Consider the following 24751-nt stretch of genomic DNA (forward strand, 5'->3'; position numbering starts at 1 on the left):
AGATCCATGACGGTGGGTATATCGTTAGACGTTCAGAAAGCAGTGGCAGGTCCTTTGTTCACAACGTGGTCTGTAGTTCGATGGTATCTATATTTTAAGGCAGGAAAGAATACATGCATACACTGTAGTCAGGTTCATTGCTACACTACCAATGAAAAAATAAGAAAACTGCACATGAACATTTCTACTCAAATCTTTTTCAAGCGTGCTATTAGAAAGAACACAGTAATGCCAGGTTCAGAGGTTGACCCAGAGATCCTAGTATTCTAATTTCTAATTCTATGGGCTGACCCTACAACTGTGAGAGGTCACAGAGGTTAGCGGTCACTTGGGTTAAAGGTCACAGTGGGAGGGGCATCTTTAGACCTCAGCTGATGTTTTGGGGAGCTACTGATGATGGCACAGGGAATGCATGACTGGGGGAGGGCAACGTATGTGTGTGTAGCCCACTCACCCTCCTCAGCATAGCGTCTCTGTGAGACAGGGGTCAGACAGTGGGAGTCAGCTGTGGGCTTTTGTTCCCGGTCGTCCAGTCTGGCTAATCCTATCAGGAATCCGGGATTGTTAGGGAGAGGAAGAAAACAAGTGAAAAGGCTTTAGATAGAAAGAGGGTTACTGTGCAAGAAGTCATTGAGACATGCTGTATGTATGTATGTGCCTGAATGCTTCACAGCCACTGTAACATTGTTTATTGACCACATTTTTTTATTAGAGTAACCTGTAGAAGAGATCACAACTAATTTCCTACACTCTGAAAGTGGATTTGTTTGGAAGGATGTTGCAGTTGTTAATTATTAAGTAAAATTAAGAAAGTTGGAAAATGTTTTCCCTAGAACTTTCAAATCTCTAAATCTTTCTAACTAATTAACAAATATCCAGTACTGTACAAATAGATAAAGAGATATACTTGTATTGACACAGTGACACACACTCACACAGTGCTCTTGGGTAAAGTAGTCACTGGGCTCCTTCTGTGAACAAAGTAGCTTAACCCCAAGGAGTAAAGGCAACATGTGTGACTGTGAGGCCCTCTAATACCCTCTGTCCCACACGCTACCCCTCTCCTTCCACATGTGAGTGTGTTCGTGTAGTTGTGACATGACCAGGGGGTAGTGTTGCATTCCTCCGGGGCAGAGCAGCAGAAAGGCCAGTGGCCCCCCACCACTTGGGGTTGGAAAGGTGAAAGAGGGGACCGAAAAATAGGGTGGGGTTAAGTGGTTTGGTTGAGAGAAATGCCAGCAGGGGGGGACAGACGCCATAATAGCCTGAAATTCACAATTTCTCCACGTTTCACTGGCATCTAAAAGTTGTGACCTCTGTATGGTTGGGGTATAGGTACTAGGGGTGAGGGTCATATTGGGGGTTGAGATGGGGCACAACCATGCTGCCTTTTGGTGAAAAGGCAGACAGGACGTCATCAGATGCCAGAACATTCCTTGATAAGAAGTTCACAATGTAAAGGAACAGTGGAATAGCTTAACCAGACCAGGGATGTTTTGGCTGCAAAGTTCAAAATCCCAGTGGCCAAATTCTAATTCTTACAATCTAGAGATTATCTCCTAAACTCCAAGTAAAGTAAACAATAATTTGGCTCCATCAACTCACTTTAGGTAATAACATCACTCAGAAATAAACGGGACCCACCCAGTAACTGGTGGGGTCTGTTTAGATATGAAATAGTAAACAATAGAACTATACATCATAAGATCTCTCACCAGACCAGTGAACAGTATGAGCTCTATCTTTATAGCAAATTCATCTGACCATTTTCCAGTTAGTTGATAACATACAATAATACTGTACATCCAAACATTCAATCAGCAGGAAGTCAGATTGTTACACATCCACATTTGTGTTCAAGGCAATAAAATAATATACACAGTAGACACACCACGTCTGCTATGAGGATCCCGTTCCCCTCCCCTAGCTCAGTAAGTGCAATGCTCCTTCTGGCACGTTTCGCTTTCACCATGGCGAGCAGATCAGCCTTTCCTGTAACACCCCCAGAACCCTCTTCTCTGTGGGTCATGACCTCATACTGATTTGAGACATGGGGCTCAATTAGCCCACAGAGAGGGACTTGGATCCCACCCATCCATGAAACTGTATTTATACTGTGCTATATGGGCCAAGGTCTGTGTTAACCTATGCTCCAGATCAGTATACTGAGGGAGATGGTTAAGCCATCATACAGTTTCTACGGTCCATATCACATTCTGCGCCAAAGTTCAATGTTATTACATACCCCTATTACTACTAAATGTTTCAAGTGTATCATTCCTTCTCTTAGTAGATGGTAACTTCAATAATTATACATCAATAAAATATCATTTAATAAATGTGTTACATGACACATTCAAAAAACAAAGACAACAGAAAAATGTATTTACATGAGATTAAAAACACAAACCCTCACAATACACTTACAAGAAACAGTACAATATACATATAGGCATCACAAAGTGTCCTGAACTGAAAATACGAAACATTGGAAAATACTCGTCATTGGCCAAAACAGGTGAAGCACAAAATAGAGATTACTCCATCACATTGAGCATGAACCTAGTTGTAATGTCATGTAGTCTCTTCCAGCATCTACAGATTTCACATATAAATTTCAGGAACTTTATCCATACACCAGTGTCTTAGTTAGCTCACTCCTTAGGACAGCAGGGTGATGAGGGCATCCAGAAACTTAGTCCTGTCCTCCATCTTTAGCTCAATGACTGCAAAGGCAAAACACAGGTAAGTATGAGCATTTGTATTGCTCAATTTGAGCTGTTATGGCTAGCAGGTGCGAGGGAAATGTTTTTTTGAACACCTGATGATGTAATGATTAAAGCTGTAACAATGACTTGAGAAAGCACCTGTATGAGAGCCAAATAAAGTACTGAAATATATGTACGAAACCAGTGTACTGCTAAACAAGGCCCATCTGTAGTGTGACATGCCTGCCCTCTTGTGGAAAAGATATACATTTACAATAACATTTTACTTACTAGAGGTGTCGAAGTGGTCGTGGAGAGTTCTGGAGCTGGTGCTCTCTGCTGCTTTCTCAAACGCACGGCCAAAGAAACTATTGGAGAGGGGGAGAGAGCGAGAACAAAAGGAAGATTAAAATTAGCATTTGTTTTAGTTTTTCCCAAAACATAAAGAACATTAAAGTGCTTGCAGAGACAGGCACACAACTTATGAACTCACTTCTTCTTGTCGGATGTCTCAGACTCAGGTGGGATGCCTAGAACGATGACAGTTCTCTTCTCCACATCCATGGGAGCAGCTATGATCAAGGGCAGCAGCTTACATCGCTTATTCCTCGTCTATGTACAGGCACAGCCAGACAAGCAAGAACGATGCAAAAAACCATAAACAAACATCTAAAACACTGTCATTTTTGTTTGAAACTAATTGAAGACCAGGGGCAATAGAGCTAGACAGGGCCTTGGATAATGGGTAAGTGAAATACTGAGTTACTCACAGAGCGTACAAAGGCTTTGAGCAGGTACTTGCAGAGCAGGGTCAAGGCCATGGGTTTGGAGAACAGCTTCACATCAGGAGTTCCCTGCACAGAGATGGAGGGTCATAGGGAGGACATACCACACACTAGTGTTGTCACGATACCAACATTTTACAAACAATACCAGGCCAATTCAGACCTAGCGTCCGGTTCACCCCATCCCACGACATTTGTTCCTGTTTTCTAAATGTTATGCACATGTGTTACACAAAAAAAACTTTCACTGATGTTCAAATTTCTACTCAACTTCTGTATACTGCACACTGCATAGAATGGCTGATTTGCTCATATTTGCAAAGGCCTACCTGTGATTTGGCTGGAGGAACATGCATGCATAATAATCTGCATGTCATTATGGCAGTAAGGGGAAAACCCTGCATGAAACCTTTACTCTTCAATTAACACACATACTAACTCTCTCTCCCTCAAACGCGCACACACACACACCACTCTCTCTCCTACAAACACATTGCTCCCAACATTAAAACCGGTATGCACCAAACTGAATGTAAGGACTAGAAAGAGAGTTTCGGCTTACATTAGGCGTTGCTTCAATGCATCAAATGTAAGGATAAAAAAAACAGATCAGGGACAGCATTCCCCCTCATCATCACCACTACATTATGTTTCAACTGATGGAGGAACAGATGTGCAGGAAGAGCGAACAGAGAGAAACAGGCGAGTGAGGACTGATAGGGGATGCGCCAGGCTGATTACTGCTGCCACATGATATGCTCATGAAAGTCAAGTGGACATTATTGGACCAGCATACAAGGCATTAGTTGCTGTTGCTAAACCTTTTTTTTTTTTACAGAATTTATCAAAAATGTAAAATAGACTTTATAGCCATTTTATAACAGGTGCCATCGGCTTCTTAAACAGTAGGGCCAAAACATTTGGTAGTATCATATGAAGTGGTACTATGGTATTCTAAAATGTTGCCATCATAAGTATCATGACATTTTGGTACCGTGATATTACAGTGGTAACAGTATACTGTATAACACACACCTCCAAGAGGTAGCAGTAGAGGAAGGGTCCTTGTGACAGTATGAGGTTGGTGCAGATGCAACTGGCTACAGTCTGTTGGATGGCCATCAGCTTCTTCTTAGCCAAATCAATGCCACCATGGAGACGCTCCAGGTTACTCCTACAGAGAAAAGAAAACAGGATGGGATCATTCCAACACCTGGGGTGTATTCCTTAGTGCACACCGTAGCAATTTTTGCAACCAAAATGTGTTACTATTGGACAGAATTCAAATAGGTCCCGCTTAGGGTTGGTCGAACCTTTGTCCTATCGTGATTATGTACTCATAATGGATGGGAGACCAGATGCTGCTGGAAGTGGTGTTGGGGGGAGGGACGACGACTAGGGGGCACTCTTCCCTCCGGTCTAAGGAGATTCCAATGCCACAGGGCAGTGAAGGGGATATTGCCCTGCGTATGGTGCAATCTTTCAGATAGGACGTTAAACAGATGTTCTGACTCTGTGGTCATTAAAAAAATCCCATGTCACTTATCATAAGTGTAGGGGTATTAAACCCTGTGTCATGGCTAAATTCCTAACCTGGCCCCATTCCATCATGGCCACCTAATCATCCCCCTCATTCCTAATTGGCTTCCTCACTTGATAGGTGATGTGTGGTGAGAGTTCTGGCAGAAAATGGTTGCTGTGCATCACCCTGGTGGGTGCCGCACATTAGTGGTGGATGAGGTGAGATTCCCCCTACTTTGTCAATTGCTTTGAGTACTTCTGGTTGGTAGAAAGGTGCTTTATAAATCCAACCAATTATGAAAAATGACGGGGTTCCTGGTGAATTTGCTATCACAAAAGTGGTCCCCGGCCCCAAAAAGTTTGAGAACCCCTGGCCTAGCCCAAAGGTCATATTCATATTGAATGGAGAGAAGGGAATATAGCGTAAGTTTTTTTTTTTAAACAGCTAGACAATATAGTCAAGGAGTGTCAGTTATAAAACGTAATAAGTTTAAGCTTTAACGTCCGTGCATCCGACAGAGCTAGAAACAACATTTTCTGAATGAACATTTTGCGCTGCTTTGGTGGAATTCTGTCTAGCCTACATTCCTCTTGCGTTCTGCTGCCCTATACAACATAGGCTATTTATTGAAATAGGCTATAGCAAACAGGAATAGGCAGATTACTCTGAATGTCACTCGTGTGCTGCCCTGTCCTACCCTCGTTCTTTAGGCCTACGGCGCAGCGCCAGTCAAGTTCAAATGGGCTAAACCATCATTTGTCACATCACTAGGTTGTCAATCGTCATCGATAAACGTTCCTATCGTAATATCGCCAAACCCTAGTCCCTCTCCCGTTTGATCCCGAGTGAATACACACATGGGGCGAGCACCGTGAGGTCCCAAGACTCTGTGCTCTCTGTGAATCATTATACATTGTATCATGAGCTCAACAAGGAATAAGAGAACAACCCAGCTTTCTGGGATTGTCCAGTACTCCTCCTCCACCAGGACAGGCAGTCAAAGGCTTTTCTTATGGGGAGTGTGTGTGCGCATGTACGTGTGTGTACCTGGAGAGGCAGTCGAGGGCCTTGATAAAGTTGTCGCCGGGGCTGTCGTCCTTCTCAGTGCTCTCCAGAAGGGCAGCAGCAGCGTGCACGATATCACTGGCCAGGAAATGGTTCTTGAAGCCAAAGTGAATGCCGAAAGTCTGGATACGGATGTCCTTCATACTGAAGGGACAGAGAAAACAGCATTAAATGAGGGCTATAGACCCTTTTCTGTGTTTACAAAGATTGCCACACAAGGGCGATGCGTGCAAGTTAGTGGCAGAACAAGTGGGAGTTCTTATAATTTAGAACGCCAGCAAAAAAAAGCCTCTATTTACATGTTGCTTATGAGTGCATTTCACACTACAACTGCTGTACCCAAAACAGTTATTTTCCAAAGATCGCAAACAAATGGAATCTTAGCGACTGTTAAAGTAAGAATCAAAACATTGTATGCGATAAGAACACCAAAGTTATTTTGTTCAGGAGTAATAAAAAAGTGAATCTAGGCTATGTCAACGGGCGCAGATGGCAATGGCTTTCTTACTGCTGCCAAGAGTTGCGCGCATCTGTGCGTGACATCATTGTGTCGTGTACTGGAAAATAGTCTATTGGGCATATTAGGAGAAGGGCATATTTTATTCATCATATACACAGAGTGATTGATAATGGGGATTACAGATATATTTATGCAATAGACAAACACTCTTACCCGTATTTGTTGGAGGATTCTTCTATAACTTCTCGCAGGTTTTCTTTGACTGACATGTCCATGGAGTTGAACTTCTGCTTCACCTGCTTCAGGGGCAGGCTGGACAACACAATCCATTGTTATCAATAAATCAAAATAACAAACTGCTGCCCATCACTTTTGATGAAGTGACATTTGTCCTTCAGAGGCTACAGACTAATTGTAGCTTACATTAACTAATTGATTAGTAATTGATATTCAAGAAAGCGAGTCACGCATGTCCCTAAAGTGATCATTTGATGGAGATCCTATTCTAATTGACAGTCAGAACTTGGGGATAGCATACCCCATGTCAGCGAGGAACTCTTGGAGTTTCTTCTGGCCATGCATTGACCAGAGCTTAAAGTTGCAGGAGGTGTAAGAGGAGTTACAGATACTCTCAAACAGAGACCAGTGCTGGTACAGGGCCAGACGCAGACTGAGACAGGGTGTCAAGGGGTTAACACACAGAGAAAGGCATGACAGGGAGGGACGTGAGGGTGACAGTCAGGACAGCATACACACAGCCACAAGAATGTGGCAACGCTTACTAATAACACGTCGGACCCAAATTAAAAAACTAGGGCCGGGACAATACCAGTATTGCGATACTCGTTAGTATCGAGGCAAAACCAGGGCAAAAATGAAAACCTCCCTTTTAATTTCTTTTAAATCCTGCAGTACGTAAACTAGTGTGCTATACCTTGGAAAATAAACAAAATGTGACTCTGGATGACAACGTAATTATGTTTGTTTCCAACATTAGGGCTGTTTTCCTAAAGTTAAATCCACCTCGTGTCTTCTTTCCTTGGCACGATACTGGTATCGTCACAGCCCTAGAAAACACCACAGCAACAAAATAGCTGAACCAAAGATCTCAAAAAGTTAGGTCTCAACTAGTTGTCATGCACAAGTCTGAGCTCCCCTGGAAGATAAAGGATACTCGTACTCGAAGGAGATCCTCATGCAGTCGATAGAGAGAGAATTATCCTCATCCTCGTTCCGGTGGTTGTGACGTGAGACGTGGCGCTGCAGAGTAGCGATGTCTGTTACATACTTCATACTGGGAGGCACAGGAACAATACACGGAAGTTAGTGCTCGTGTAAGACATGAGCTTTGTATTTTTCAAAAACTTTGTAGGCATCCTAGATGTTGCATCAGATTTGAAGTGTTATAGAAGAGAGTTGGAGTTAAATATTCTTACTGAGTGATTTTATCATGAACCCACTGGTCAGTCAGCCCAATGATGGCCCACCTGTCCAACATCAAATGTTTAATATAAATTGTAGTGTCATAGTTTGCACATGCAAATAAATTACATGTATATAATTTTACAAAAAACATTGATAAATTCACTTACCACAGCATATCTTTAGTGTCCTTAGTCAGGACCCATGCCAGCTCAAATATCACCATTGCAGCCTGCACAAATACATATACACACACACGTTCAAAAGTTTGGGGTCACTTAGAAATATCCTTGTTTTTGAAAGAAAAGCAACATTTTTTGTCCATTAAAATAACATAAAATTGATCAGAAATACAGTGTAGACATTGTTAATGTTGCAAATGACTATTGTAGCTGAAAACGGCTGATTTTTAATGGAATATCTACATAGACTTACAGAGGACCATTACCAGCAACCATCACTTCTGTGTTCCAATGGCACGTTGTTAGCTAATCCAAGTTTAGCATTTTAAAAGGCTAATTGTTCATTAGAAAACCCTTTTGCAATTATGTTAGCACAGCTGAAAACTGTGGTTCTGATTAAAGAAGCAATAAAACTGGCCTTCTTTAGACTAGTTGAGTATCTGGAGCATCAGCATTTGTGGGTTCGATTACAGGCTCAAAATGGCCAGAAACAAAGACCTTTCTTCTGAAAATCATCAATCTATTCTTGTTCTGAGAAATGAAGGCCATTCTATGCGAGAAATTGCCAAGAAACTGAAGATCTCGTACAACGCTGTGTACTACTCCCTTCACAAAACAGCGCAAACGGGCTCTAACCAGAATAGAAAGAGGAGTGGGAGGCCCCGGGGCACAACTGAAAAAGAGGACAAGTACATTAGTGTCTAGTTTGAGAAACAGACACCTCACAAGTCCTCAACTGGCAGTTTCATGAAATAGTACCCGGAAAACACCAGTCTCAACGTCAACAATGAAGAGGCGACTCCGGGATGCTGGCCTTCTAGGCAGAGTTGCAAAGAAAAACCCATATCTCAGACTGGCCGATAAAAAGAAAAGATTAAGATGGGCAAAAGAATAAAGACACTGGACAGAGGAAGATTGGAAAAAAGTGTTATGGACAGACGAATCTAAGATTGAGGTGTTTGGATCACAAAGAAGAACATTTGTGATAAGCTTAAAAAAATGAAAAGATGCTGGAGGAGTGCTTGACGCCATCTGTGCTTGACTGTATGGTACGTAAGAAGTGCCCATCAATCCAACTTGTGGGAGGTGCTTCAGGAAGCATGGGGTGAAATCTCTTCAGATTACCTCAACAAATTGACAACTAGAACGGGTCTGCAATGCCGTAATTGCTGCAAATGGAGGATTCTTTGACGAAAGCAAAGTTTGAAGGACACAATTATTATTTCAATTAAACATATTTTTTTATAACCGTGTCAACGTCTTGACTATATTTCCTATTCATTTTGCAACTCCTTTCATGTATGTTTTCATGGAAAACATGGACATTTCTAAGTGACCCCGATTTATTTTTTATAAATAAAAATAAATGAAAAAAGTTTGGGATCACTTAGAAAAGTCCATGTTATTTATATAACATATACACACACACACATAACTGTTCAAAAGTTTGAACTTGCCTACTTATTCAAGGGGTTTTTCTTAATTTTTACAATTTCTACATTGTAGAATAATGTATGTATGAATGTGCGCACACAAACACAGACAGCAAGTTTCAACATAACCAATATATAATCCATACTCACCGAAGTCCCATGGTATTCATATTGCTCATAGTCAAACAGGATCTCACGTCTGAAATGAAACGTTTCAAAAGACAATGTCATAAGACTGTTTAAACCTTTAACGGGGCAGTGTGGTTAAAAACATGATTTACCTGTTGTAATTATTATTATTTTAAAAAGGCCACACAATGAGATCAAAATATCATAATTTTCACAATTTCGGTGTTAATGCCCTTTTTGTGTAAGAGCCCTCTTTTTTTTTATGCCTGGAAATTCAGCCTGTTCAGATGGGATGGAACTTCTGGCCCACATCATGACAATGTGATCTGATTATAAAGAGTCAATGACTGTTCATCTGGGTAAGGGGGTGGGCTCTAGATCATCCTATCAGCCAATTAGGGCTGTGTATGTAAACATCTTCAAATTTGTCTGTTAACGCCCACTCGATCAGACAGAGCATTTCAAGGGCCATAGTGGGTTCAGGGAAATAAATTATACAAAATATATTTGAGTTATTTTCAATAAATAAACAGTGATTTATTAACCAAACAGTGATGATTTAAATATTAAATTACAAAAGACTGCATGGGGGCTTTAAAACTCTAGAGAAACTTTACCTCCTTGCCTCCCACTCTCTCGTTGCTCTCTGTCGCTCAATCCTCCTCTCCACTTCCCCCTAAAACATGGGAACATGTTGGTATAAATAACAATACATCACTGCAAACTTGATCGGCTTCGTCTACTTTTTGTGGAAATCAACATTGTCATATGCAAATCAAATTACAATGGGCAAAATAAACATTAATAAGAAGCAGAAATATTGTATCCACCTTGGATCAAAGGGTTGTTAAGTAGAGGTGGGATGGGATCAATATAATTTTAACATCAACTTTTGTAGCATCAATACAGCTGGTCGATATGGACAAAAGGCAATTTATCGAGATATGGATTTAATTGATGCGATAACAAATAGAATGCTAAGTTTATAAAAATAGTATGTACCATTTATTTTATTATCCTTTAAACTACTAGTTTGATGGTTGTAGTCATCAATTGTCCCATTAACAATCACCCATATTAGCAAACTTATTTCATATCAAACTTTACATTTCTTTAGTATAGGCTACTTATCGTAATGAACAATATCTTCAAAATGCCTGCAATAAGTGATCGGTGTGGTGTGTCAATTTTTGGTTTATTGTCTCAGCTCTACAGCATAGCATACCTCATCGTATCGCCTCCGTTTCCCAGAAGGCTCAGAGCCTCCGTCACTCTCATTCCCAGAGTCATCGCCGCCTTCCTCCTCTTCATCGCGGAAGATATCATCATAGGAGGGCACTCCAAGGTCATCATCCTGCTTTATCATCAGCTTCACCTGGGGGGGATTGTGGGAGATTGAGTTCAAAACACTGATTGACACTGGCTCTTCATCTGGACAGAAACTTCTGTGCTCATTATCATCTCAAGGGCAGTATCCTAAAGGACTTTTCTCCTCTGAAGTCACCCAACTGCTGCCAAAGTGAAGTAACCCCTTGTGAAGAACTAGCCCAAACTTAGACCTCTTTATTAATAATTGAACTTAAGAGGTTTAATTGTATTGCATAGTGAATGCATTCGAGATCCAATTTGTAAGTCGCTCTGGATAAGAGCGTCTGCTAAATGACTTAAATGTAAATGTATAACTCGCAATCAAATGACTACCTATGTAGCAGTACGTGTTCCACGTTGGAATGTATATCCATAGTTGGTAGACAGTCCTTCTTAAAATGTTATCCTTTACATGAACGAGCAGTGCATAAGAAACTATTAAGTTCAATTGTTAGATGCTACCACCCCCTGCCAAATCAAAACCAAAGATGGATTCCATGTTGTGTTCTCGCGTTGCACGCACACCTGTGTGTCCTAGCTAATCAGCCTCGCAATACGGGCACCATGCTGACACAGACAGGAAGTAAAATGGAGCGTGTGCGCGCAAACACTGAAATCCATATTTGGTATTGATTTGGAGGGGGTGGTAGCATCTAATAATTGAATTCGTTCCTGGGAATAGCGTGGCGATGCATTCTGAATCAGAACCACCCACGGATATACCTCCCGACGTGGGAAAAGCATCAAACAGGCACAGACAAAGATTAGTAAATAAGTCACACAGTGAGCTAGTTTTATAAGGCTAGACCGAGAATAGAATACTGGTCTAGAAGCTGGGCTAGTGATGGACCAGCGTACTCAATTACAATTATTGATTGACTATGTCCTAAATGGCACCCTATTCCCCATATAGCGTGCTACTTTTGCACTATGTAGGGAAAAGGCTGTCATTTAGGATAGACATTGACTTCTCACCTGGGTGTCATTGTAGACATTAACTACATCCACAGGTCTGTGTGTGTCACAGATGAAGAAGATGGAGTCTTCCTCTGGCTGAAGGGTCTCCAGGAGATCAACATTGGCCCCACAGTTGATCAGGACAAAATAGCGGAACTGAAATGAGAGCAAATAACAGACACCTTCATGGATGTTTGTAGTTTTCATAATCCTGTTAGACACATTAAGGTGAATTCCAGGGTATTCAGGTGTGGACAGGTGTTTCACATTACCTGCTCCTTGTGCTCTAAGAAGGCAGTACCAAGGTCTTGCCAACCTGTCACTGGCACCAAGGTGTACTGGACCTGGTCACAGTGAAACAGTGCCTGGGTAGATGGGGGTGAAAGAGGCAGTAAGAAAACATGTGAATTAGACAAACATGTAGCAGATCAGTTAACTTATTTGACAGCAAAAGATAGGGCCCTTGACTTACCTGTAATATCTTACAGGCGCAGAGTGCATCAATATCAGATGACACCAGGAGGGCAACTCTCTGAAAGTAATGGAGGAACAGATCAATAGTCAAGACACAGAAGTTTGTAAAAGTAACGTTAGCGTTAACATCCTATTTTATTTAGCAAAAATAGCAGGCGAATAATTAACGTTAGTTGACTGAAAAATTGTCGGTGGTATTTCTATTTTCACCCCTCTCTGCGGTTAGATAACGCGTTAGTTAACAGAAACTAAATGTAGTGTTAGAAGTTCTTACCTGGTTGACAACAACGTCGTAGAATTCCTTTCTTATGTCCGTAATAAACATTTTCCAATATATTCGTGAGGTTGTATAAAAACAGAAAAATATAAAATAACTTTACGTGTACTTTATTATTGTTCAATGCAGCCACGAGCTTTTCTGTCGTATGGTCAAATTGTCCTTGTTGGAAAAATGGCGCCAATTCGCACTTCAGCTGCCGAATGTTAAACAGCCAATAAAACTCCACTTTGTAGGCTTTGTGTAAAACTGACCAATAGAAATTGCATGCAGGTAGGCGTCAGCGCGTTTAGACAATCACAAAGGATAGAATGTTGGTGTTAGGATTCTGATTGGTGGTCATGCTTTGTTCTGGGAAATCCGTCACTTCCTGCTTTCGTTGCGGCTAAGCGGAAGATAACATTGGAATTTCAGCAGGCAGTTTGTCGGAGAATAAATACGCTATTTGGTATAGCTTTATTCTATACATTTTGATATATAAAGTTTGGAGTGCTAATTTTCATCATGGTAAGTACTCGACAACACTGGTTTTGACTGTTGTTTATGAAAAATGCAAACGTAACCAGTGCCACATCGTATCGGAATTCACTAGCTAACGTTAGCCGTTAACTGTTAGCTTGGTAGTAGGAAATAGTTAGCCATTCAAATCAAAGGAAATATGCACCATCATTCTGACAAAATTAATATCTAACGTTACCTTGCTCAGCAACTTTACTTGTGAATCGTACAGCTTTAAAAAGTTAAATGGTGTCACTTGTCAGCTAGTTTTACATGAAGTAGGCTAACTAGTTGGTATGATGATGTTTGAAATAAAAGTTGGATTTGAAATTAGTCAGGGTAACGTTGTCAAACCAACTCTAAAAATAACTCATTTTTACCTGATCTAACTACTTTTTGTTTCTCAAAATATTTGCCACAGTTTTCCTTCAACATGTTTGACCACCCGATGCCACGGACCTTCCAAAACCGCTTCTCCACTCAATACCGCTGCTACTCTGTGTCCATGCTGGCGGGTCCCAACGACCGGTCTGATGTGGAGAAAGGAGGAAAAAGTAATTAATCTATATGATGGCAATTATATAAATTGCCAACTTTCAAATATATCATAACTATACCAGGAATGTATAGAGTTTGACACCTAAGCTTTTCCCCAGTGTCCTATACACAAATGACTGTAGAGATTGCAGTCACTGTCATCCTACTGTCAATTAATTCAGCCTTATCCTGCTCTGTAAGTGTTTTTCAGTGCTCATATTGCTCTGTTTTCTCATTATAGTTATAATGCCGCCATCTGCACTTGACCAACTAAGTAAGTATACTCCTACTTTATCCAGATTTAAACTCTGATGATCTACATATGCAATTTTTCCGAACCTGAGTTTTATACCCAACAGATGACTTCTTCTTACCCTTCACTCTTTTCCACCAAAGGCAGACTTAACATCACCTACCCCATGTTGTTCAAACTTACCAACAAGAACTCAGACAGAATGACACACTGTGGTGTCCTGGAGTTTGTAGCAGATGAGGGGATTTGCTACCTGCCACACTGGGTGAGGAGGGTTGTTTTATTTCAACACTTATTTTTTTATAAATCTTGTGCCATATTTCTATCAAAGGATGCTTTAACTGCAGAGCTGTGGAGAAGTGGTAACACTCCCTGGCACAAGTCACATATATAAGACTCCCCACCAGAGACCAGGGTTTGATCCCCCACCCTTCCCACTGTTTCTCTCCTTCTTGCCTATCTCCCCCTCTGATTTCCTTTCTGTCTAAATAAAGTGAGAACACTTCAACCAAAATATATATATATATATATACACTGCTCAAAAAAATAAAGGGAACACTTAAACAACACAATGTAACTCCAAGTCAATCACACTTCTGTGAAATCAAACTGTCCACTTAGGAAGCAACACTGATTGACAATAAATTTCACATGCTATTGTGCAAATGGAATAGACAACAGGTGGAAATTAGAGGCAATTAGCAAGACACCCCCAATAAAGGAGTGGTTCTGCAGGTGGTGACCACAGACCACTTCTCAGTTCCTATGCTTCCTGGCTGATGTTTTGGTCGCTTTTGAATGCTGGCGGTGCTTTCACTCTAGTGGTAGCATGAGACGGAGTCTACAACCCACACAAGTGGCTCAGGTAGTGCAGCTCATCCAGGATGGCACATCAATGCGAGCTGTGGCAAGAAGGTTTGCTGTGTCTGTCAGCGTAGTGTCCAGAGCATGGAGGCGCTACCAGGAGACAGGCCAGTACATCAGGAGATGTGGAGGAGGCCGTAGGAGGGCAACAACCCAGCAGCAGGACCGCTACCTCCGCCTTTGTGCAAGGAGGAGCACTGCCAGAGCCCTGCAAAATGACCTCCAGCAGGCCACAAATGTGCATGTGTCTGCTCAAACAGTCAGAAACAGACTCCATGAGCAGTGTATATGTTGGATGGATGGATGCTTTAAATTGGGAACCGTGTATGTTATGTCACGTGCATTAAAGTTAGGGATGGGCATGAGTACTCTAATTGACTACTTTAAAACTCCATCTTTAACCAGAGATCACTTTTTTTTCTCAAATACTGTAAAACTATTTGGTGGAATGTGCTTTGTGGCTGCCTGAACAGGCAAGTGACATTTTGTCACCCTTACCCCTAAAAAAACGAACGTTCATTTGCTTTGACTCTAGTGTTCCATTTGTACATGTGCATTTGTGGGGCACAACAAAAAATAATACAATTCTTCTTCCTAAATTCCCTTTCCCCTCCGTGTCTCTTTCACTCAATTGCATTCCGACCGCTCCCTCTACACACGCGTGCTGAGGGCGCACGCAAGCTCCCTTTTGGCCTACAGAAATAAATGCCTATAAAAACGTATCTAACTGATGAGACACACAACCTACATTCCTTGCCAAATGGCATCAGTTTTATCACAAATTTAAATCAAAATGGACTGGTTGATTGAAGTAGGAAAATGTGTTCCAACAACGAGCAGCAGTTTTGGAATAATTGCGCCCCGTATATTTTCCGCTTCGGCTACTTTGCGAACTACTGATGCCATTTATAATTCATGGTTGCTCAGGGCCTGAGACCCCAAGGACTGTCATATACTGTAAGAGAATTGAAGACTGTTCTTTGCTGTACAACAAGGTTTTTCAGCAGTTCCTTGGGGAGAAATCTGTGCATTCAGCAGGAGCAGAGGACACACTGGAAAACAGGCTTTTCAACATGCACCGCTCAGAGACAACCGAGGGCATAAAATTGCACATAATCGCAGCCTTGAAAAATGAGTCATCTAATCTCAGAGTTGTGATGGCTACTTCAGCACTGGGAATGGGGATAGACTTTAAGCATGTCATGTAGTCAACTATGGACCACCTCAAGACCTTGAGTCCTACATGCATGTATGTCCTTGTATGGCCCAGCCAGAGCCCGGACGTGAACCCAATCGATCTCCAGAGAGACCTGAAAGTAGCTGTGCAGCGACGCTCCCCATCCAACCCGACAGAGCTTGAGAGGATCTGCATAGAAGAATGGGAGAAACTCCCCAAATACAGGCGTGCCAAGCTTGTAGCATCAAACCCAAGAAGGTGCTTCAACAAAGTACTGAGTAAATGGTCTAAATACTTTTGTAAATGTATTTCTGAATCTGTTTTTGCATTGTCATTATGGGGTATTGTGTGTAGATTGAGGATTTTTTCAAATTCATTTTAGAGTGAGGCTGTAATGTAACAATATGTGAAAATAATTACATAAATAAATGCAACAAAGAATGTAACGTTATAAAAGTAAATACACGTTTTGTCAGTCTACGTTGTCATTGGTTTCAGTATTACGTCTTTTTTCTTTCTTAAATTACTTCTCTAACTGTGGCATTCAAGATGACAGTTTCCATTCCAGAGTTTCAGCACTACAGTTGAAATCAACAGTCAACATTTGTGCCTCTGTCTGTGTGCCAAACGGGCAAACCGTTTGTTCTTCTCACGGTGTAAGGTCAGTTTGGTTGCTGAATCTGATCCATTACACTTGTTCCTCATAGTCCAATTTGTGCAGCAGGTTTATTTGGAAGTTCTGGAAGCTCGGGTAGAACCTGCCAGGTGTCAAAGCAAACGCCTTCTGATGAAGAAGCGCACTTACTATATGGTTGATGTCCTCAGATTTACTTGAGATTGAGTGCTTTCCAGACTTTGGCTTCAGCTCAGTCTTTATCAAATCGCTGCATGAGGTCTGTCTTCTCTCGTTATGGTCCTGCTGAATTTCTGTGCAATGTCAAACTGGACTTGGGCACCTTGATGCTGGATGAGGTCTTTTGTGAGGCGCACATGGTGTTCGCCGTTCTTGCATCAAATACTTTGGTATTGCTCTGGGCTGATTACCTTGAAGACATGTACCAATTCTTTCCAGAGGACCTCTTGAGGAAGTGTTACTTTGTACTAGAAGTAGTTGTAACAGTGACCTTAAATAAAAGGAAAATAAGGTTTTAATATCTGAGACTGTCATAATGCATTATGCAACACATTTGTATGTGCCACATAAAATGGGCTTTATCAGTTACTTCATTGTTATGTGGAAAAAAACGGTATAAATGATCTAGGCTACAATTGTCACTATGATCAACTGAATATATTATTAAATGTAGCCTACAAATGTGAGCCTGTAGGACTTGTGCAACACTAACCGATAAGTCAATGAAGAGGGTAATGATTAATACTGGGATAATAAACAAACCAAAAATCATTGACAAAAGTTAGCTGTAGATAGCTATATTGTTCGAAGGTAGAGTACTTTAACTATGTAGTGATCACTTTTTTGTCACTTACAGCCAATGATGCACAGAAAAACGGTGCTTGTAGCGGTTGAATTCCTATATCTAGCAGTTGGTCATGTGTCTCTGGGGCTGGGACCCTGAACAAGCCTCGTCTCTCCGGACTCTCTCTGCTTTTCTGAACAGACACTCTTTTGGTACTTCTTGGGGTCGAGACAGCCATTACACATTTCATTCTATGTTCCAGATGCGTGATGCATCACTTCGCACTGGCAACTTATTTTTTTACTTGGAAAAAATATTTAGTTTAATTCTGTTCATATTACATAATGTTTTTTACTATAACGTGTCTTGACCGTGTTAAGGGCTCGGGAATTAAGCGTATCTTGTCTGCTAAATTAACACAACTAAGCTATGCCAGTGCACAGCCATCGGCTTCTACAAACAAGCGCCACTGCTAAGGTTACTGACATTTTTAAAGATTGTGTTTCATGATATAATATAACCAGTTGATATTACGGTTTCAATAAATTAATATTAAAATGGCATTGCCTAATATTGAGTTGCATCCCCTTTTACCCCCTGAACAGCCTCAATTCTTCTGAGCATTTTTTATTTTATTGAACCTTTATTTAACTAGGCAAGTCATTTTAAGAACAAATTCTTATTTACAACGACGGCATACTGTCCACAATCCATGTCTCAATTGTCTCTAGGCTTAAAAATCCTTCTTTAACCTGTCCTCCCCTTCATCTACACTGATTTGAAGTGTATTTAACAAGTGACATCAATAAGAGATTATAGCTTTCACCTGGTCAGTCTATGTCATGGAAAGAGCAGGTGTCCCTAATGTTTTGTACACTGTCTCTATGGGGCAATTACGAATTGTTATCTGTAATGGTTGTGATTAATTAGGCATTGTTGCGCACTGTTCCCATGTTTTTTCCCAATGCAGGCCTTGTTCAAAAAATATTTTCGAAAAAGATATTGGAGTACTCGAACAGTCAAAACATTTAAAATCAAATCAAATTTTATTGGTCACATACACCTGGTTAGCAGATGTTAATGCGAATGTAGTGAAATGCTTGTGCTTCTAGTTCTGACTGCAGTAATATCTAACAATTTCACAACAACTACCTTACACTTGTGTGTATAAAGGAAGGAATAAGAATATGTACATATAAATATATGGATGAGCGATGGCTATGCGGCATAGGCAAGATGCAGTAGATGGTATAGAGTACAGTATATACATATGAGATGAGTAATGTAGGGTATGTAAACATTATATAAAGTGGCATTGTTTACTAGTGATACATGTGATACATTTATTACATACATTTTATTATTATTAAAGTGGCTAGAGATTGAGTCAGTATGTTGGCAGCAGCCACTTAATGTTAGTGATGGCTGTTTAACAGTCTGATGGCCTTGAGATAGAAGCTGTTTTTCAGTCTCTCGGTCCCAGCTTTGATGCACCTGTACTGACCTTGCCTTCTGGATGTTAGCGGGGTGAACAGGCAGTGGCTCGGGTGGTTGTTGTCCTTGATGATCTTTTTGGCCTTCCTGTGACATCGGGTGGTGTAGGTGTCCTGGGGGGCAGGTAGTTTGCCCCCGGTGATGCGTTGTGCAGACCTCACTACCCTCTGGAGAGCCTTACGGTTGTGGGCGGAGCAGTTGCCGTACCAGGCGGTGATACAGAATGCTCTCGATTGTGCATCTGTAAAAGTTTGCGAGTGTTTTCGGTGACAGGCCAAATTTCTTCAGCCTCCTGAGGTTGAAGAGGCGCTGTTGCGCCTTCTTCACCACGCTGTCTGTGTGGGTGGAACATTTCAGTTTGTCCGTGATGTGTACGCCGAGGAACTTAACTTTCCACCTTCTCCACTACTGTCCCTTCGATGTGGATAGGGGGGTGCTCCCTCTGCTGTTTCCTGAAGTCCACGATCATCTCCTTTGTTTTGTTGACGTTGAGTGTGAGGTTATTTTCCTGACACCACACTCCAAGGGCCCTCACCTCCTCCCTGTAGGCCGTCTCGTCGTTGTTGGTCATCAAGCCTACCACTGTAGTGTCGTCTGCAAACTTGATGATTTGAGTTGGAGGCGTGCATGGCCACGCAGTCATGGGTGAACAGAGAGTACAGGAGAGGGCTGAGAATGCACCCTTACGGGGCCCCGGTGTTGAGGATCTGCGAGGTGGAAATGTTGTTTCCTACCCTGACCACCTGGGGGTGGCCGTCAGAAAGTCCAGGACCCAGTTGCACAGGGCGGGGTTGAGACCCAGGTTCTCGAGCTTATTGACGAGTTTGGGGGGTACTATGGTATTAAATGCTGAGCTGTAGTCAATGAACAGCATTCTTCCGTAGGTATTCCTCTTGTCCAGATAGGTTAGGGCAGTGTGATTGCGATTGCATCGTCTGTGGACCTATTGGGGCGGTAAGCAAATTGGAGTGTGTCTAGGGTGTCAGGTAGGGTGTAGGTGATATGATACTTGACTAGTCTCTCAAAGCACTTCATGATGACGGAAGTGAATGCTACGGGGCAATAGTCGTTTAGCTCAGTTACCTTAGCTTTCTTGGGAACAGGAACAATGACGCATGTGGGAACAGGAACAATGACGCGCCCTCTTGACGCATGTGGGAACAGCAGCCTGGGATAAGGATTGATTGAATATGTCCGTAACACACCAGCCAGCTGGTCTGCGCATACTCTGAGGACGCGGCTAGGGATGCCGTCTGGGCAAGGTTAACACGTTTAAATGTTTTACTCACGTTGGCCACGGTAAAGGAGAGCCCGCAGGTGTTGGTAGCGGGCCGTGTCAGTGGCCCTGTATTAAAATCATCACACCTCTGTGGTCATGAACTTTAGTGTGTATGTTGTCTGTAGTGACATGGTTGTCTGTGTGTTTCCCCTGTAGATGATGCAGAATCTCCTGCTGGAGGAAGGGGGCCTGGTCCAGGTGGAGAGTGTGAACCTCATGGTGGCCACATACTCCAAGTTCCAGCCACAGAGCCCAGACTTCCTGGATATCACTAACCCCAAAGCAGTGTATGTACAGTTATAGACCTTTAATTACTCACCTCTGCACATTTAAGTGTCATTAAAAATAGACAAATGATTCTCACATTTCACTTCACTGTCTCATAGGTTGGAAAATGCCTTGAGAAACTTTGCCTGCTTAACTACAGGAGATGTTGTCGCAATTAACTACAATGAAAAGGTAACTGTTTAAAGTTAATGGTACACTACACAGCCAAAAGTATGTGGAAACGTCAAACATCTCATTCCAAAATCATGGGCATTAATATGGAGTTGGTCCCGCCGTTCCTGCTATAACAGCCTCCACTCTTCTGGGAAGGCTTTCCACTAGATGTTGGAACATTGCTGCGGGGACATCCATTCAGCCATGAGCATTAGTGAGGTACGGCACTGATGTAGGACGGTTTGTGCTGGCTCACAGTCGGTCGGTCCAGTTCATCCCAAAGGCGTTTGATGGAGTTGAGGTCAGGGCGCTGAGCAGGCCAGTCAAGTTTTTCCACACTGATCTCGACAAACCATTTCTGTATGGACCAGGTTGCGTTCTCCTGGCACCCACCAAACCCAGATTCGTCCGTCGAACTGCTAGATTGCGAAGTGAGATTCAGCATTCCAGAGAATGTGTTTCCAGAGTCCAATGGCAGCGAGCTTTACTCCACTCCAGCCAACGCTTGTCATTGCGCATGGTGATCTTAGGCTTGTGTGCGGCTGCTCGGCCATGGAAACCCATTTCATGAAGCTCCCGACGAACAGTTCTTGTGCTGACGTTGCTTCCAGAGGCAATTGGGACTCAGTAGTGAGTGTTGCAACCGAGAACAGGCGAGTTTTATGCGCCTCAGTCACTTGTGTGGCATACCACTTCGCGTTTGAGTCATTGTTGCTCGTAGACATTTCCACTTCACAATAACAGCACTTACATTTGACCGGGGCAGCTCTAGCAGGGCAGAAATTTTATGAACTGACTTGTTGGAAAGGTGGCATCCTATGATGATACCACGTTGGAAGTCATTGAGCTCTTCAGTAAGGTAATTCTACTGCCAGTGTTTGTCTATGGAGATTGCATGGATGTGTGCTCGATTTTATACACCTGTCAGCAACGGGTGTGGCTGAAATATCCAAATCCACTCATTTGAATGGGTGTCTACAAACATTTGGCCATATACTGTATGATGACTGTATTACAATGCACAAGGCAAAACTGTAATGGAATTTGACTTGTCACCAGAATTTTGCTTCTAAATGTAAGGTGTGGCATCACAGTAGGCTGCTGAGGGGAGGATGGCTTATAATAATGGCTGGAATGGTATCAAACACATGGAAACCATGTGTTTGTGTTCGATAACATTCCATTTATTCCGTTCCAACCATTAATATGAACCCGTCCTCCCCAAATGTGACACCGGCAGCCTGTGTGTGGCATACAGTTGTGCCTGACCTGTTATCTTTCTCTATACTGATTTTAGATCTATGAACTGCGAGTGATGGAGACTAAGCCAGACAAGGCAGTGTCTATCATTGAATGTGATATGAATGTAAGATCTTCTGTACTATCTATCATACCATAAGTGGAGACACAACACTGTAACTTAGATTATGGTACCTAATAGCTCTACCTCACCCAGCCATACCTGTTGTTGTCTCTCAGGTGGACTTTGATGCGCCGCTGGGTTACAAAGAACCAGAGAGGTGTTACAAAGCACCAGAGGAGCCCACAGTAAGAACAACACATGTTGAGTATTTCTAATCCGGTCTCAGTGTTTATACTGTATGTTTTGATGAACTCTAATCACTCCTCACAACAGGAGGAGGAAGGAGACCCCAACACTTGGACTGATATGGACATGAGATTCAGAGTGAGTTTATGGATTTTTTTCCTTACTTACCTCAGTTCATACCCATATGGTTCATGTTCTCTTTCATTTATGCGAAGCTCATGCAGTCCTCAATTCAACCCATGAATTAGTCTATGAATACTTCTCTCTATAGGCTTTCACTGGTTCAGGCAATCGTCTGGATGGCAAAAAGAAAGGCATCGAGCCCAGCCCCGTCCCTATCGATCCCAGTGACATTAAAAGGTTGGGAGCTATTACCAGTCCAAAAACAACCCCTAGCCCTTTCCCCATATCCGGTCACTTTTGTATTTGCAGCTATGATGAAATCAGCTCTGATCTTAATCTTTAACCCCTCTCTGTCCCAATACAGAGGGATTCCTAACTATGAGTACAAGGTTGGCAGGATCACCTTCATCAGAAACTCTAGGCCTCTGCCCAGGAAAACAACAGAGGATGTAAGTATGATGGTCAAAGAAGGAAAATGTCATAAACTGCTTCATCCCTTTCTTGCAAACACTGAAATTCCAGGAAGGCATAAAAGCTGTATTTAGATGGTTCAAATTGTATGTGCCAGATTTGAATGATGTACGCTAAAGCTAGTTGCATGTTTTCAGGAGGATTCAGAATTCATCGCCTTCTCTGGCGAGGGAAAGTCACTACGCAAGAAAGGTGGCAGAAAGCTTTGAGGCACTACAGTATTCAACTGCAGAGACTGACTGACTGCAGACTCTACATACATACTCACACACCCACCATAAGCAACCAATAAAGGCAGGTCATGTTAAGAGCTGGGTTCATTTTTTTCTTTCCCTTGGCAGGAATCAACAAGGCGTTACTTTCCTTTGATCATATTGTAATGGTCTTGCCCATGGTGAGCATGTTAAAAGCACATTAAAAAAATGTAATGTTATTGGGACTGTGGTTAGAGTCCAGGGTTGCTGGTATGAGCCCATTCAAAGACAGCAACCCTTTCAATACAATATGATAAATATCATAAACAATTTTCTACCTTTCAACAGAATGACCTTTGTTAATGTTGGAGTGGGTTTGATTTTTCTTGGAATATGTATCAAATTAATTTGGAAACGCTCCTCTGACATTGGAACCTGTTGGACTCGAACTGAGTGATGAGTGTGGTAGATAAATGCTATTTCCTTTGTTTATTTATCAACACTCTGAAATAAAGTACAGTGTTTTGAATAAAGTGCACTCTGTATAGATCTGTTTATTTTTGTCTTAAAATAATTTGTGTGTGGAATGATGCGTCCATTATATTGGTTTATAGAGCCTAATGTTAAAGTGTATCAGTAGGTATTGAAATAGGTACATATTGTAATTCATAAGTGTGCGGATTCAAGAATAAAACACAGTAAAGGGATACAAGAACAACTTGAAAATAAATGTGAATAATTTAGGGATTTATGAGTCTGAGCTGCATGGTTGGTTGGTGAGGTTGGAGGCAGTCTCACAGTATGGACTAGGATAGAACAATACAGAGAAATCATTGGACATTTTACATGACTGAAAAACGCCAACTTTTTGATGCCTTTTCTTTGTATCTGACTGGTATTGCCGGCAACAAAGCCTGTACTTTTATCTCCACCAACCGATCTAGTTATGATTGCAGTAATGTATTTAAAAGTCCTGAGTATAAATGTTGCCTTTCATCTTAGTCTTTGGCACATATTAAGTCATGAACATTCTGTTGTCCGTCAAACTTTTTCTTGTCAATCACAAAGCTTTACAGAAATGCTTTTTATGCATTTATTCTCTCCATTTAAATGCATGTAGTTCTGTCTTTGAGTTCTTGTCTATTGTCACAGAAATGCTTTGGCATTTGGTGTGGGGGAATGCACTACAGGAGGTAGGTGGCACCTTAATTGGGGAGAAAGTGCTCGTGGTAATGTCTGGAGCGGAATTAGTGGAATGGTATCAAACACATGGTTTCTATGTGCTTGATGCCATTCCATTTACACAATTCCAGACATTTTTATGAGTCATCCTCCACTGGAATGCACACTTTAAAAAAAAATTATTCTTGACTTTGCCAAAGAAATATTTAAAAGCCCTCTATATTTAGTGAATACATGATGGGTTAGTGTGCACATGTTTCTAACTTAAACTACAAATGGCTAGTAGGTTGAGAAGCGAATGTGTGTGTAATGTGATCACATCCAAGGTGGATCAAAAAAGCTACTTTATGAAATGCTCCTACAGAGGTTCATCCAGGTCAGATGTTTTTAAATTATCTGGAAGAGCAGATTCTAATGCTTCTACCTCAAAAAGAAATGAGCACATGGGCTCTGTTCCAAAATACAACTGTTTTGTTATGACAGCAGTTC

At 41.8% G+C, this 24751-nt stretch overlaps 2 protein-coding genes across 3 annotated transcripts; one reads left to right on the forward strand and one right to left on the reverse strand.

Annotated features, from left to right (window-relative positions):
* Positions 1-1725: 1725 nt before the first annotated feature.
* Positions 1726-12994, reverse strand: cdc45 (CDC45 cell division cycle 45 homolog (S. cerevisiae)). Its single transcript, XM_071354131.1, has 18 exons — positions 12780-12994; positions 12504-12563; positions 12304-12396; positions 12050-12187; positions 10932-11081; positions 10324-10382; positions 9728-9776; positions 8133-8194; positions 7977-8027; positions 7715-7834; positions 7079-7210; positions 6754-6852; positions 6063-6224; positions 4529-4667; positions 3479-3562; positions 3202-3320; positions 3000-3076; positions 1726-2726 (listed from the first exon to the last, which is right to left on the reverse strand). The coding sequence occupies exons 1-18, from the start codon at positions 12828-12830 to the stop codon at positions 2662-2664; spliced, it is 1710 nt and encodes a 569-aa protein (XP_071210232.1). The 5' UTR covers positions 12831-12994; the 3' UTR covers positions 1726-2661.
* Positions 12995-13110: 116 nt separating this feature from the next.
* Positions 13111-23627, forward strand: LOC139545912 (ubiquitin recognition factor in ER-associated degradation protein 1-like). Of its 2 annotated transcripts, none has more exons than XM_071354133.1 (12): positions 13111-13289; positions 13702-13834; positions 14059-14091; positions 14214-14335; positions 20459-20589; positions 20689-20761; positions 22041-22109; positions 22223-22291; positions 22380-22430; positions 22564-22652; positions 22780-22864; positions 23024-23627. In XM_071354133.1, the coding sequence occupies exons 1-12, from the start codon at positions 13287-13289 to the stop codon at positions 23093-23095; spliced, it is 930 nt and encodes a 309-aa protein (XP_071210234.1). In that variant the 5' UTR covers positions 13111-13286; the 3' UTR covers positions 23096-23627. The 2 variants fall into 2 exon arrangements, with proteins under 2 accessions (XP_071210234.1, XP_071210233.1); XM_071354132.1 differs by having other exon boundaries at positions 13131-13289; positions 23027-23627.
* The last annotated feature ends 1124 nt before the right edge of the window (positions 23628-24751 follow it).

Source organism: Salvelinus alpinus, chromosome 19 (genome assembly GCF_045679555.1).
Source record: "Salvelinus alpinus chromosome 19, SLU_Salpinus.1, whole genome shotgun sequence".
Lineage (NCBI taxonomy): Eukaryota > Metazoa > Chordata > Actinopteri > Salmoniformes > Salmonidae > Salvelinus > Salvelinus alpinus.